The sequence below is a fragment of the Bactrocera latifrons genome, unplaced genomic scaffold (assembly GCF_001853355.1).
Source record: "Bactrocera latifrons isolate USDA-ARS-PBARC rearing strain unplaced genomic scaffold, ASM185335v1 scaffold_275, whole genome shotgun sequence".
In the NCBI taxonomy this organism is placed as follows: domain Eukaryota; kingdom Metazoa; phylum Arthropoda; class Insecta; order Diptera; family Tephritidae; genus Bactrocera; species Bactrocera latifrons.
Genome location: NW_017536352.1, coordinates 333,435 through 348,381, shown reverse-complemented (window position 1 = coordinate 348,381; position 14,947 = coordinate 333,435). Strand labels below are relative to the sequence as shown.

Here is a 14,947-nt window from a genome sequence, read left to right as displayed (position 1 = left end):
TTTTTGTTGCCAATAGCAACAGAATTGTATTTATAATGGATTGCAGGTTTGATATATGCAAGATAGGTGAAGGAAATCGATATCAATGGAAGTTGGGCTACTACCTCTTACGTTCATGACGTCACAAAGTAGTGTAATACTTTTTTTTTTTTTTTTTTTTTAGCGCGAACCAAATTCTATGCCAGAAACTCTGGACTAAAAAAATTTTTAGCTTCAATTCTAGATCTTTACATTTCTCACTTGTAGTGTTATTTCAAATAAAAAAATCAAATTCTATACCAGGAACCTTAAGACGAGCTCAAGTTCGACATTTCTGCAGTATTCGCTATTATACGATTCGAGATGGACTCCACATATATCTAGCTGCAGAACAAAATTTCAATATTTTACACTCCGTTACTTCCTTGTATTGTTATTGGAAAATCAAATTCTATACCGGGAACCCCTAGACTATAAAAATATCTAGCTGCAGATCCAAATTTTCACATTTCACACTCCCTGACTTTTGAATGGTTATTTGAAAATCAAATTCTATGTCAGAAACTCTTAGACGAGCTCAAGTAAGACAAATTATATTTTAGGAATCTTCAGACCACTGACAAGCTAAAGGTCTTCCGATGATAACCAAGTAATGATGAGCTAACATTCAATGGAACATGCTGATGAATAATTTTTATAACCCCAGAAGCCTTTAGTTCGGTTATTTGCAAAGCAAATTATATTCTAGGAATCTTTAGACCATTGACTACTTAGCTCAAAGTTGTCAGACATACCAATTTGTCGAACGCCATTTACTCCTAAATATATTTTTTGTTATGTTGTTTACTTTTTATGCAACATTCTGTTGAATGTTTGATATAACCTACAAAATCCTGGATATATCTTCACCGAAATTGTAAAAGTATTAGGCGATCTCTATTTGCAGCATTCACTGAGAACTAAATAACACCATATTTTCAAATCAAATTATATCTTAGCATCACTGAATAGCTCAAGGTCGTCAGAGAATTAGCTAGTATTAATGAGATGAGATTTCTTTATGGAACATGCTAATAAATAATTTTTGTACCCATAGATGGTTTTAGTAGTGATTTTTGACAAGCTAATTGTATCCGAGAAATCCTCAGATCACTCACTAGCTCAAACTCGTCAGACATACCGAAATTAGCAACCACGAGTTGCTCGAAAAAATATATTTTGTTATGTTATCGTCCTTGCTCAAGGAGTAATTGGTGTACTAACAATGAAGAAATAAATTTTTTTTGGGACATCCTGTTTTTGACAACGGTTTGTTATAACCTAAAAAATCTTGACATATCTTCAGCAAAATATGAAAAATCTTAGACGATCTTTGTTCTCAACGTCCACAGAGAGCTGATCAGCGATTATTACAGACATTTTCAACTCTAGAAAATAAACTAGCTTAAGAACGTTTTTCAAATCATAAGTGATTAATTGGTTATATTAAAAGGGTTATCGAATATCGGAAACTGTATGAGTTATATACCCTGCTCTTCTTTGATTTGCTTTCTTTATAGTCTGTATTGTTTTAGAAACATAATATAACCCTGTATTATCAATATCTGAAGGACTAAAATCTCTACTTTTTTTTTTTAAATGCTGAACTCCCATATCAGTTGGTGCTGCTTACCTTAGTTTTATTCTTCTAAAAACATTGTTCTAAACTTAATTTCTTCATTTTATCAACATGAGTAACGATTTTAACATCCTTCGTCCATTACTGGATCAGAGTATTCACCAGTATTCCAGAAATTCTCCAATCACATTGCAAGTGGATTGGAAATGCTTTGGTGAATCCTGAGCTTTCAAAGTCAGCTAAAAGTCTTGTACGACAACTTGTCAGAACACCTGTACTATAAACTTCAGAAAAGTAGTAAATACAAAAAACGCAGATATCCTGAATTTTTCCAGATTTTTTCCAAAACTGGCAGAATCAGTCCATAATTTCTTCAAAACGTTTTACAAACGTAAGCTTTTCTTTGCGCAAAGAAATCTTAAGTTATTTCATTGTTGATACATATGTAGGTATAGCCTCTATCTCGCCGCCCTCCCCCTCCACAACGTAACTTACGACCGCCAATTAAATGTCAAATAATAAATTTCCGCCACAATTTCGCTTGTTTGTTTTGTTGTAAATGAGTTTTCACTCAAATATTGCTAATTTGCTTGTAATTGGTTTGGCAAATTTCCACCGCAAAACATTAGTAACAGTGCGTTGGCCCATTGAGCCGTTATTTTGAGGACAAAGCGGTGACGACCACGACAAATGATTACTTCGTTTGATGACGAAATGGTGTGCTTAATATGCTTGTGGTCGTGTTTCGTGCGGTTACCTCAGCACGTCTGTGTTTGGAATCGTTGTGTGTGTATGAGTGCATAGTAATATATGTGGCGTAGCATCCTCGTTATCATCATGTCGTTGCCAACTAATTGGCTAAATTTATGCGAAAAGTGACGAAGTGGCCGAAACTGTTTGTGTTGAATTGCCAAATTAAGGTTAAAGGCGCGCAATTAAATGAGAAGCAGCGCGAAATTTGCATAAAATATCTTAAAGTGCAATTAATTCAAAGAGAAACGACATAATTATCTTTTTAGTAGTGCAAATGAGCTTATTGACCATCAATGGAAGTTTTTCACGATTTTTTTGCACAACAAAACTTTTTTTATTCAATGAAAATACTTTTTTTATGAAACACAATTGCAATTTAAAATTATGTGAAACCCAAATTAACATCAATATCAACCTTCATAGTGATCAGCAAAAACGCTTTCATCGAGCTTTTCAACTAGAAAAATTTTTTAATACCTCACTTAAGTACTTAGGAAAATCCAATGACAAAACGTATATTCGTGAGCTTTTTCTAGATAACTTCTTTTTCAAAGAGCTTTCATGAAAGCTTTCAGCAACTCTTTTAATACTCTTTTCAAACTCCTCCTTAATGAAATACATGTGAAACCCGATGGCGAAGATCACGGAGGAAAAGAATGTCCGTGAGCTTTTTCTAAATATGTTCTTTTTCAAAGAGTTTTCATAAAAGCTTTTAGCAGCTGTGCGAAATCCTACGTCCTTTAAAAAGTTATGAACTCCGAAAACTTAACAAATTTCAGTCAGAGTTTTTTAGATACGCTTTTTTGCTTTCTACAATTTTTATTAATACTTCTTGAAAGTTTCTTCTGAAATATTCAGAGAAACCCGATAACAATACGTGTGTCCATTAGCGTTTTTTTTTTTGTAATGCTTTTTTTATAGGGCTTTCATAAAGCTTTCGATAACAATACGTGTGTCCATATGGTTTTTCTGGTAATTCCTTTTTTGATAGGGCTTTCGTAAAAGCTTTCGTCAGCTTTTCAAAATACTTCTTGGTATATTCTACGCATCTAAAATATTTGTAAAACTCCATAAGAAAACTAATGTCAGAAAGCTGTTCCTGTGTTTTCTCTTTTTCATAGAACTTTTTTGAAAACTTTCACCAGGTTTTTTTAATACCACATTTTTAATACTCACATCACTTGCATACTTGTGAAACCCGATGACGAAATAATGTTCGAGAGCTTTTTCCAACTACACTCCTTCTTATACTGCCTCTATTAGGAAGGATTTCAGCAGCTGATTTCTAATACTTTTCGGAATACTCAAATACTTACGGAAAATCGATAACAAAACGTACACCAATAAGCTTTTTCTGGTTACGTCATTTATGATAGGGCTTTCGTAAAAGCTTTAGTCAGCTTTTCTAATGCTGCGTGGATTTTGCGAACGTCACTTAAATATTATTTGTAAACCTCGATTACAAAATATATATCAGTAAGCTTTTTTACGCTTGCTCTTTTTCGTACAGGTTTCCAAAGAGCTTTCAGCAGAAAATGCAAATTATAAAACTATACATAAATGTACCAGAAACAGAACGTGCATCCTTTAGGCAAATTTTTCTCTCTAAGCTTTTTTTCTTAAGTACTGTTTTTAAATATTCGCATAAGTCTATTAACCTTTAAGCTTAGACTTTCCTCTCTTATGAAAAAGCAAACTCTTAAACTTTAAATAACATTAAGTGATGTAAATGTTATCAAAGAGCTTTTGTGAAAATTCTCTGAAACAAAGAAGGAAACGAATGTCCATGAACATTTTTTAGTTATACACTCTTTCATAGAGCTTTTGAAAAAGCTTTCAGCAGAAATACAGCTAAAGAAACAGATAATACTTGAATTAATTCCGTCATGGATTTTTTTTCTGTAAGCTCTTTTTGTGAAGCACAGTTTGAAGTCTTAAAAGCTATGTACTTTTTGATTTACTTTCATATTATTATTTCTCTCTAAAAATAAAACATATATTCTATCTTCAACTTTCAAACTTTGGATAACATATTTTTGTCCCGCAAACGCTTTCAAAGAGCTTTTGTGAAAGCTCACCAAAATAGAAATAGTTCAGCTCATAATTAAATTGTAAATTTGTGTCATATGTCGTTTTGACTGCATTTGTAAGGTATTGTTCATCAAAAGCTTGTTTTTTAATTTGAATGAATGCTTTAAAGCTTTTAAATATTTTGCTGTTTTGGATAAAATTTTTATGTATACAAAAATTATATGTTCTTTTTACAATTAGCATTTGTAGAAAATTTTTCCTGAACAAAATGCTATCATAACTTTTTTTTCTTGAAAGGAATGAAATAAACTCTATTTTTAGGTCAATATTAGTTCGTTTGAAAGCTTTTGAAAACACCATTTTATAAATCTTTTCAACTTGAAACCTTAAAAGGACGAAAATCAATATATTTTTCGATCAATATTAATTGGTTTGAAAGCTTTTGAAAACACCAGTTCATAAAGCTTTTCAACTTGAAAGCTCTTCAACGTGAATGCTTGGAATTTATTTAAATTTAGTTTACAGTCCAAAATAACATTTCACAAACTTTTTTTTTGCTATATTTTTCATTCACCAAAAGTTTTTGAGTTCCAATGTCTATTTCACAATTAACTCTAAAAACTCAAAATAAATAAGCTCTATGAAAAGGATAATTTATAGGGAATAAAATAAAATAAAAAAAATAAGCCATTCATTAAAGAAGAACTTTATTTAACAAAATTTGTATGTTGTTTTTGTGTTTTAATGAAATACAAAATTAAAGCTTTTTCCATAATCCTTAAAGCTGGTATTTAATTTGCGCTTTTATTTATTTTTTTCCAGAACTTGAACCGGTATTTCCCTATAGGGACGTAACCATAAAACGTGGCGTCGATGCAAATGAATTATACGAAATACTCGGCGAAGTAGGCAGGTGAGTTTTAAAGTGACAAAAAAAATATTTTTTAATACCAAAAAATATTTTAATTGTCAGTTTCATAAAAAATTACCGTTAAAATGTTTGCGCAAATTTTTGGTACACAAAGGAGTAGTTTAGTGGCAAATATAGCACCATAGGGACAAATAAAAATATCAGCAGAGATTAAAATATTTCCTTTAGCAATTAAACCTGCAAAAAAATTCAATTTTTTTACGAAAATTTTACGTTCCTATCAACTTTAACAATATTTATTATAGCACTTTACTGCTTTGTTATTGTTATATATACATACATACTAAAATAATACATAATCATAATTAACACAATTTTATTGCGATTTATTAACACTCTCTTCAGAGGTAAATTCGGCACGGTCTACAAATGCCAAGAGAAGGAGAATGGTCTGAAGTTGGCCGCCAAATTTGTGCCCATCCCCAAGCGTGAAGACCGTCGCAATGTGGAGCGTGAGGTGGAGATTATGAACTCACTGCAACATCATCTCATTATACAGTTATACGCAGCGTATGAGCATCAGAAAATGATGTGCGTCGTGCTGGAGTTGTAAGTAGCTAATTTCGAATTTGAGCTAATTTAAAATAGTTTCAGCTTTAAAAAGTTTAATATGTTTCTATTTACATGAAGTGATCTCAGTTATTTAAATATAGATGTGAGTCTATAGGAATCCGCCGCACAAATAAATTTTCTTTCCATAAAACTATTTAAAGAAAATTTTGGAGTTCATTTTTTCAAACTTTGTATTTCCAGAACTATGCCATAAATAAATTTATATTGCTTTTAGTCATGAAAAACATATTAAACAATAAAACATTATAGCTTCTGTTAGTCAGTCAAAGATCTGAGCTTTATGCAATCAACGATGAGCAAACTTATGAAGTATTATTAAAAATCTTACATACGTCTTAGTTGTACTCACAATCATCATCATCCATCACAATCTAAATTTTAAAGAAATTTAAAAAAAAAAAAAAATTTTTAAAGAAAATTTTGGAGTCCATTTTTTCAACCTAAGTATTTCCAGAACTATGCCATTAATAAATGTATATTGTTTTTAGTTATGAAATATATATATTTTAGTAAAATATTCTAACTTTTGATAGCCTCTCAGAGATCTGTTCTTTATGCAATCAGCGACGAAGCAAGCTTTTCAAATGTTCGTAAAAATCTTTCACACGTTAGGGTTGTACTCACAATCATCATTATTCATCACAATCTGCACCTGAAATAAAATTTTTGCAATAAAACCTATTAATGAAAATTTTAGAGCTCATTTTTTCAACCTCTGTATTTCCGAAACTATGTCATGAATATTTTTATATTATTTTTAGTCATGAAATGCATATTATAAAGTAAAATATTCTAACTTTTGATAGGGTATCAGAGATCTATACTTTATGTAATCTACGACAAAGTAAACTTATGTAATATTGTAGCAGTTTAGTGCCGGGAATACTTGGAAGTACCCAGACTTTCCAATATTGATAGTTCTTAAGAATAGTACGAAATTGAAAATATTGGATAAAGAATGTTATTTTTAGTTTTAATAGGATTCCAAGGATATTCGGATTCGATGGTAGACAAATTTTAGTTTTGACTCGCAGCTGCTTCTATAATCTACACTACACTTTTTCGTGTCGAAATCGATTTCTGCTTGAGAATTTTTCTTTCTAAATGTTTACAAAGATTTTGGACCTATTTCTAATCACAATAAAATAATTTCAGAGGAAACTTGAAGTTGTAAGTCTCTGAGACACAGGAAAATCACTTAGATGGAAGATAATTAATATGAATTTCAATGAAATAGACGGCAAATTTAATTGAAAATTTTTATTATTTAATACCGCAGACCCTCTAAGAATTCATATCCGCCCAGATTACCTTTTGTAAATTTTCGACAACATTAAATCCCGCTTTTCATGCAACATTTTCAAGGTGTTCTTATTATCCTTATTCCCACAATCAATCAACATGCCTGCTCCTATTTGTATTTGTCAAAACTTTTGACACAAACTTTTTAATGACCTCGAAAGATTTCATCTGCAAGCCATTTTTCAATTGCCGCTTACGCGTCGTGCAAGTTTTGCACATTTTTCTCGACATATGTTGAGCGCTGCACGTTCATAACTGCATGACCGACCAAATTTAGCAAACTCAACTCTTTCACATTTTTCCGGCAGCTCTTCATGCCTTCATGCTGCCAGTCAAGCAAATAGCATTTTTATCACCTTAAATTTTGAAGAAGAAAATTCAAGCAAATCACAGCATTTTTCTTTTCACTTTATATTTTATTTTATTTTTTAAAATTTTTTTTTTTACTTTTATTTTGCTTGACATGATTTCCTTTTCGCTTGAACAAAGTTTTTCCTCTCATCCGTTTAAGCAAGTTTCCTTGCCAACTTGCAAGCATTATCTTCTTATCACACAAGCATATTTTTATTGTCACTTCCGCAATCCTTTCGCCAGCTCGAGAATCCACTTGATTTTCTCAGAATTTTCAACTTGTCTGCCCTCATCACCTGCTCAATTTCTACATTACACACAGCCTCATTTATACTATACATATGTGTATGTGTGTGCATATGTGAGTACAGCGTTACTGCCAGAGTTATGCAAATATTTTTTCGTCGAAAATTTTCACATTTTGCATTTCTTTCCTTCACTTTTTCGTGTCTTCAATTGCTCTCTGGCAGTTGCAGGTGAATTGGCAAGCATGCTTATACTCAGGTGTACCATTCAGGAAAGTTTACTGAATGACTCCTTGGGCACTTGCACGTACATGTGTTAGCGCATTGGCACCACTAAAAATTTCGGTAAAGTTAAAAAGAAGAAAGAGAAGTTTAAAGAAAAAGTGATGATTTGAAGATTGAGCAATTTTGCTATTAACTTCATGGCATCAAGTAAAAATTGTTAATAGAATATTTAATTTTAAGTTGGTTCAAGAACTAAGTTCTAACGGTACTTGGAGTTCGTTTGACGTTTCAGTAAAGTTGTCTAGTCTTAAGAAAACTACTAAAATAAGGCCTGGATAGCATTTTTCCCTCAATATGGGGATCTCTTAGAAATTAATAAAATCAGTTCGGATATCGATTTTTTTGATACTATGATTTTGGTTGTTAAATGAGCTTAAAAAAGCCTGAAAGCTGAGTAATCGTCAAAAGCACTAAAAGAACTAGTATAAAACTATCATATTGGCTTTATATAGTAAAATAAAAAATTATATAATTATAATAGACTGGTATATTAAAGTAGTAGAAACTACAGGTATAAACCTAATAAACTGACCAACATGCAAAGCTCAAAAATGGTATAAAAATCCACTGCGTAATACCATTAAATGTGACAACCACCGGTATGAACATTTCAAAATAAGATAATTAAGTTTAACAAACACCTAGTATAAATTTAAAAAACTGGTATAAAAAGTAAAACTGATATAAATTTAATAGACTTGTATAAAAAAGCAAAATAAAGTAGTACAATCAATTATTATAAATTAAAAAACTGGTATAAAAAGTAAAACAAAAACTGGTATAAATTTATTCAAATAATATAAAAAGCAGAGACACAACACATGTTTCTAGCAAATTAAACATTTGAAAAAATTGGATATGCACCAACAACAGTGCAACAGTGCACCAAAAAACTGCTACAAATTGAACAAAACAGTATAAAAAAGCAAAATAAAGTACAAATTAAGTCTAAATTTAAAAAGATGGTATAAAAAGGAAAACAAAACCAATAGTATAAATTTAAAAAAGTGGTACAAAAAAGGAAACACATAACATATTATCTTTATACACATACAATAAAGTTGTACAAATAACCAGTATAAATTAAGTAAACAATAAAAACTTACATAAATCTGTTTAATCTAATAATTAGTATTATATAGCACAATAAAAATGGTATAAAAATAGTAAAATAGTTCTAATAAACTGGTATAATAAAACAAACTGATATAAAAGTAATACACTGTAATAATAAAAAATAAAACATAACTAATATTCACCACATAAAATGGTATAATAATACAAAACTGGTAAAAATTTACTAAGCTGGTATAAAATGGCAGAAATACATAAAATGTTTATTGACTATTTATTACAGATACAATAAAATATACCAAAAACTGGTATAAATTTAATAACTGGTATAATAAAATAAAGCAATAGAAAACTGGTATAAGAGGAAAATTAAAATAATACAAAAATTAAACAAAAAATACTAATGATCTGATAAAATTGTTTGACAAAATTTAACACAACTGGTAAAAATTAAAAAACAAAAACTGGTATAAAAAATAGGGAAACAATAACAAATGTACTTACACACTCTCTCAAATTGAAGACACTTGAAAGGCCTACAAAATACCTTCTTCAAATTTGAAAATTGCGTCGAAGAGTGCCAGCGCCTAAATGTATGCATGTCTTATGCATGACATTTACGTAAAATGGCTAATGTACAGTTTATGTAAGAAGTACAAATTGTATGAATTTAGCTGATACTCGACAGCAGCTTGTGGCAACAGTCTATTAAGTAAACTTTCATTGAACTTTTTGCAACTGCAAAAATCTTCAATGTGAAAATATATATACTTACTTGTGAGCATATGCATATCCAGGGCTACGCGCGACCTTACTCGGCAAGAACTCATTAAAGCCTAGTTGCTAAATAGCAATTTTCTGCTTGTTTCAAGCGCTGCTGCAGTGTATTTGTACAGCACATAATGTTACTGACAACATAAAATACAATGCCTACATTTAGGCGCATGTTGCAGCAAGCGCATATACGTTTGCTTTTGTTGCGCCCACAGCAACTTGCCAAGGTCTACAGCTTGTTTGGCAAATATTGTATTTATAAACATTTTTGTAGACTTTTTGTGCAGCAGGCAACGCTCAGAGAGTCAAAGTTTTGCTAGCTCTCCACAGAAACAAATATTTTGCTTTGCTTCAAATGGCGCTCTTTCGAAAGGAAGCCTAGTACAACGCTTCTTCTAAACTTCTAACAAAATTACTAAGTGCGAAGAAAGAAGTCTCTTCACTTACACGCAACTGTGTTGACAAATTACTTACGCCTTACACCTTCAACATTGTTGTTGCTTTGCACTCGTATCGCCTGCCTTTGCTGAGTGCTGGCAAATTCTCCTCCACTTTAAGTTATCATAAATCATTAGTGGATACCATAAAAGACAAGCTACGCAGACAGGTAGTTAGGCAGCCAAATTGCAGCTAACCTCTCAACATCAACAACAACAACAACAACAGCAAAATGATAATAGTTTTCGTTACAAGAAAACAACAATGGCAAACTGCATATAGCATGGTGTCTAGAGCAAAAGACTGCATTGTAACGCGTAGTGAGTCGAGCTTCCAATCATGTGCGCAAGTACTTAGTGTGCTTCTAGGTGCTTAGGAAGCTCGAAAATTAATTAATATAGCTATGCTCAGTACTGCATGCAAAAGTAGATACACATATGTATACAATAGTATATAAAATTATATATATAGTATATATGTGTGTTCTCATAGCATATGCGTGTCTTCAATGCCTTGAAATCTCTTATCGGCTTGGCTTAAATAGAATGCTCTATTAAAATGTTGGTAAAGGCTTTTAAGTTTTGACGCTCACATGAAATTTTAATAGTGTTAGGGTAAATACATAAAAAAGAGATTGTGTGATAATTGCTGTTTAAAATATAATTTTTTTTTGCTTTGCTTTCATTGATGGTATAATATGACGAAAAAACATGTGTGGTTTCGATATTAGATTAGAGCAAAGTTTTCCCGAACTGTGTCGGAAAAAATCGTTGTTTTAAAAGTAAAGGTGGTTTTTATATAACATTGCACTTCCATCATGCTCTAAATGCCATTTGGTGCCCTTGTATTTACTATGTTTGTCAACAAGCCTTTTTTGTCAGTTCCAGTCATGATTAGTGGGGCGCACCTTAGTTGTGCGTTGCTTTTTGTAGTTATTGTCTATGTTGTTTCACTTTCTTGTTCTCTGGGCCCCATTCTGCACGTGTGTGGCGCCACCAGATTGTGACCAATCATGTTTCTGGAGTCTCTTCTATCTAGCGCCTTGATATATTTCCGTTCTATCATTCTACACATAACTTTTGCAGTCTTGCAAACAGGTAGATCGTTCCATCGCGTATTGATTGTCCTTGTCATGTTCCTGTTCCTGTTCAGATCGTCATATAAACAATGCATTGGTTTTCCAATGTTGGTCAGCTTTTCAGATATCAGCTGACATTCTTGGCAATCTCGTCCACTATCTCATTGCCATCGATGTCCTTGTGACCCGGCACCCAGTAGCAGTGAAAACGTTCTTTTCTGGCGAAACTCTCTACTATTGTCCTGCTTTTCAAAGCATTTTTGTCCGATGTGTGAAATGATTTTTGAATCTGGAGGTCATGGATTCACGTAAAGCTACGTCCTCCATTTTTGAGCCATCCGTAAAAATGTTTAATGTGTTACGCGCATTCAGCATAGCATTAACCAACCATCTTTTTCTAGGTTTACTCTGAACCTTCTTTCTCAATCGTAAAGGTGAATTGCACGCTCCTGGTCCTTGTCAAATTATCCATCATATCATTCCCGAAAGTTAAAAATATAAATTCTACTGCAGCTATTAGCTCCCTCGCCGAAAGATTTACCTTAGTTCAAGAGTCGCCGGCGCGGTTTTTAGAATTTCTGTTATGCATAGCGCAACGCGCTTCGGCACGCCTTCCATTGGCTTCTAGTAGGTAGACTTTCATAAGCCTAACCACCACACTACTTCACCGTAGATCAGAAGAGCAAGAGCTTCTATGAATCAAACTATGTTTCTGTTTTGTTCATGACCTGATTCAGCTTTCTCGGACTTCCTCTGTGTCTCGAGTTGTAAATTCTGTTGCTATGTCATCCGCGTAGCCGTTTAAATATGATTCGCCTGGCATTTCAAGTTGCAGTATTCCGTCATAACTAATGTTGCAAATTTTTGGGCCAAAAATGGACCCTTGTGCTGCTCCGGACTTAACTTCTATTTATCGTTAGTCCTCTGTAGCCTGGTACAGCAATTTTGGGACATCTGTGCGACCTCTACTCTTTCAATAACGCTGCGGATTAACGCGCGTTGACCTCGATAATGCTTAGATCACAATGACAACATTCAGTACTCGCAACGTAAGATTCCTAAATATTCACTGCTTCAATTTCCTCCTTCCAAACCCCTCCCAAATTCAATTCACTTAAAGTATCGCGTTTAGACACCATTGATTTTATAGTCAATTGCATATAATCTCCATAAAATACGTCCTCTAACAATGTTAAACTCTCGAACTGACATCGGTTTGAAGCATTTCAAAATTTCCTAAAAAAAAAGTACTTATAACTTCCATTAATTTTATTATTAATTATGTTATAGAGTCGAAGGCGGTGAACTTTTCGACCGTGTGGTGGACGATGAATTTGTGCTGACCGAGCGTGTTTGTGTGGTTTTCATACGACAAGTTTGCGAGGCCATGGAATTCATACATCGCAATAATATCTTACATCTCGACTTGAAGCCAGAGAATATTTTGTGCCTGACACAAGAGGGAAATCGCATCAAGATCATTGACTTCGGTTTGGCGCGTAAATATGATCCCAACAAGCGATTGCAGGTAATCTGTCTACATATTTATATATATAATTAAATAAAGTCGTGTTAGTTATATTTTTATATCATGAACTACATATATTTATAGTTAACTGTCATACAAACTCACACATTAAACCCCAGTGCTTGTATGGAAAACTTTTTTATTTAACGGGATATCTTCACGAAATTTGGTATAGATTTTTTTCTTAAGCATATCAACAATCTTCGAATAAATTTTTCATAGCGAACCACTATAGCATATAGCTGCCATATAAACTCAACAAGAAAACCCCAATCTTGTAGGGGAAACTTTATAATTTGACAAGATATCTTCACAAAATTGAACATGGATTATTACTCGAAGAAACTCTATAATTTCGGCACAAATTGTTCAGATCGGATCATTATAGCATATAGCTGTCATATTAACTGACCTATCAACATCAAATTCTTGTATGGAAACCCCTCTTATTTGACATTATATTTTCACGAAATTTAGCATGGACTATTTTCCTAAGCAGATGAACAATCTTCGATCATATTGTACAAATCGGACCATTGTAGCATATAGCTGCCATACAAACTGAACAGTCAAAATCGAATACTTGTATGGAAAACGCTTTTATTTGACAAGATATCTTCACGAAATTCTGCATAGCATATTTTTGAAAGCAACGCTACAAACTGTCCAGAAATTGTTAAGATCGGACCTCTACAGCATATAGCGGCCACACAAAATGAACGATTAAAATCGAGTCCTCCACATGTACATACATATATATAGCCACCTTATACCGATTTCAAATTTAATTTGCCACAATGCTTTAAAATTAAATCAAAATCAGTTCAACCACGAATTTACTATTGTATTTCCCTTTTTCCAAGAATTTGTTACCACAATATGCACAGTACGTTTGCCATTAATACTACATGTGTACTACGTTACACATACGCCTTGTATACCCACATGCAAACCAATTTCGTATTTAATTGGATTCACAGCTCGAGCAAATCACCGAGCTTTCACACACTCACACACCCAGCCACCACCACTACATTAATATGCGTGTGATTAAAACAAATCCCTCACTCTCTCTCATAGCAACAACGTTGCTACAGTTATTTATGTTATAAACCCACTTTTGCTCTCGTTACTCTGCCGCACTAACTCTCTCTCCCCCTCTCTCTACCATCACTTACAACTTATTCAATGAATTTCGACTCTAATTTGTTATTTTGTAATCGTTTTTATAGTATTAATTTTCTTTTTCTTCATCTCTCTTTCATATGCTTCACAGATTCTCTTTGGTACACCCGAATTTGTCGCGCCCGAGGTTGTGAATTTCGATTGTATTTCTTATGCGACGGATATGTGGAGTGTCGGTGTGATTTGCTATGTGCTGTAAGTGAAGCGAATCGAAACAATAACATATATTTAGTAGATTTTGCTAACATTTTGCTTGAGTAGATATATAAGTACGTAAGTAGAAAGGGTAAGAGCGCGAAATTTAATCAAAGTAGAGTACAGTTTATTTTTCTTAATGATGCTGTAGGTAAAATTGTTCTGCTCTTGCAGCAAACTAATTTACAAGGTAACTTTTTGTACCTTTCGAGTTTTATTTCATTCAAAACTGAACATTTGCTTTATAATAATAAAAATTATTTGAATTTGCATTAATTTTCGCAATAACAATGTGAGGAAATGAAAAAACACTATTCGAATTTAAAATGGAAAAAAATTAATTTTAATTTTATTAACTAATTAATTTTAATTTAATTTTTCCCCTAAATGAAATTAAATTATTTATTCATATGAAATGTGAATATCCATAAATTTCATTAAATAACCTTAATTAATTAATTAATAGAGTAGTTACATCGATTACTTAAGTTATTTTAATTATAATTGGAATTAATTTTGTTTCCTTTAAAAATTTTTAAAACACCACTCGAATTTAGAAAGCAAAGTAATAAATTAAATTTTGTTAATTAATTAATTTTAATTATCA

At 32.3% G+C, this 14,947-nt stretch overlaps 1 protein-coding gene across 1 annotated transcript in view; it reads left to right on the top strand.

Annotated features, from left to right (window-relative positions):
* Nucleotides 1–5,203: 5,203 nt before the first annotated feature.
* Nucleotides 5,204–14,947, top strand: part of LOC108969996 (death-associated protein kinase related) — a gene marked incomplete at its 5' end in the record, with an annotated part of 21,194 nt that continues 11,450 nt past the window's right edge. The window contains 4 exon segments of the mRNA XM_018935064.1: nt 5,204–5,294; nt 5,658–5,861; nt 12,723–12,960; nt 14,237–14,340. Coding sequence (XP_018790609.1) covers nt 5,204–5,294; nt 5,658–5,861; nt 12,723–12,960; nt 14,237–14,340 — 637 coding nt within the window.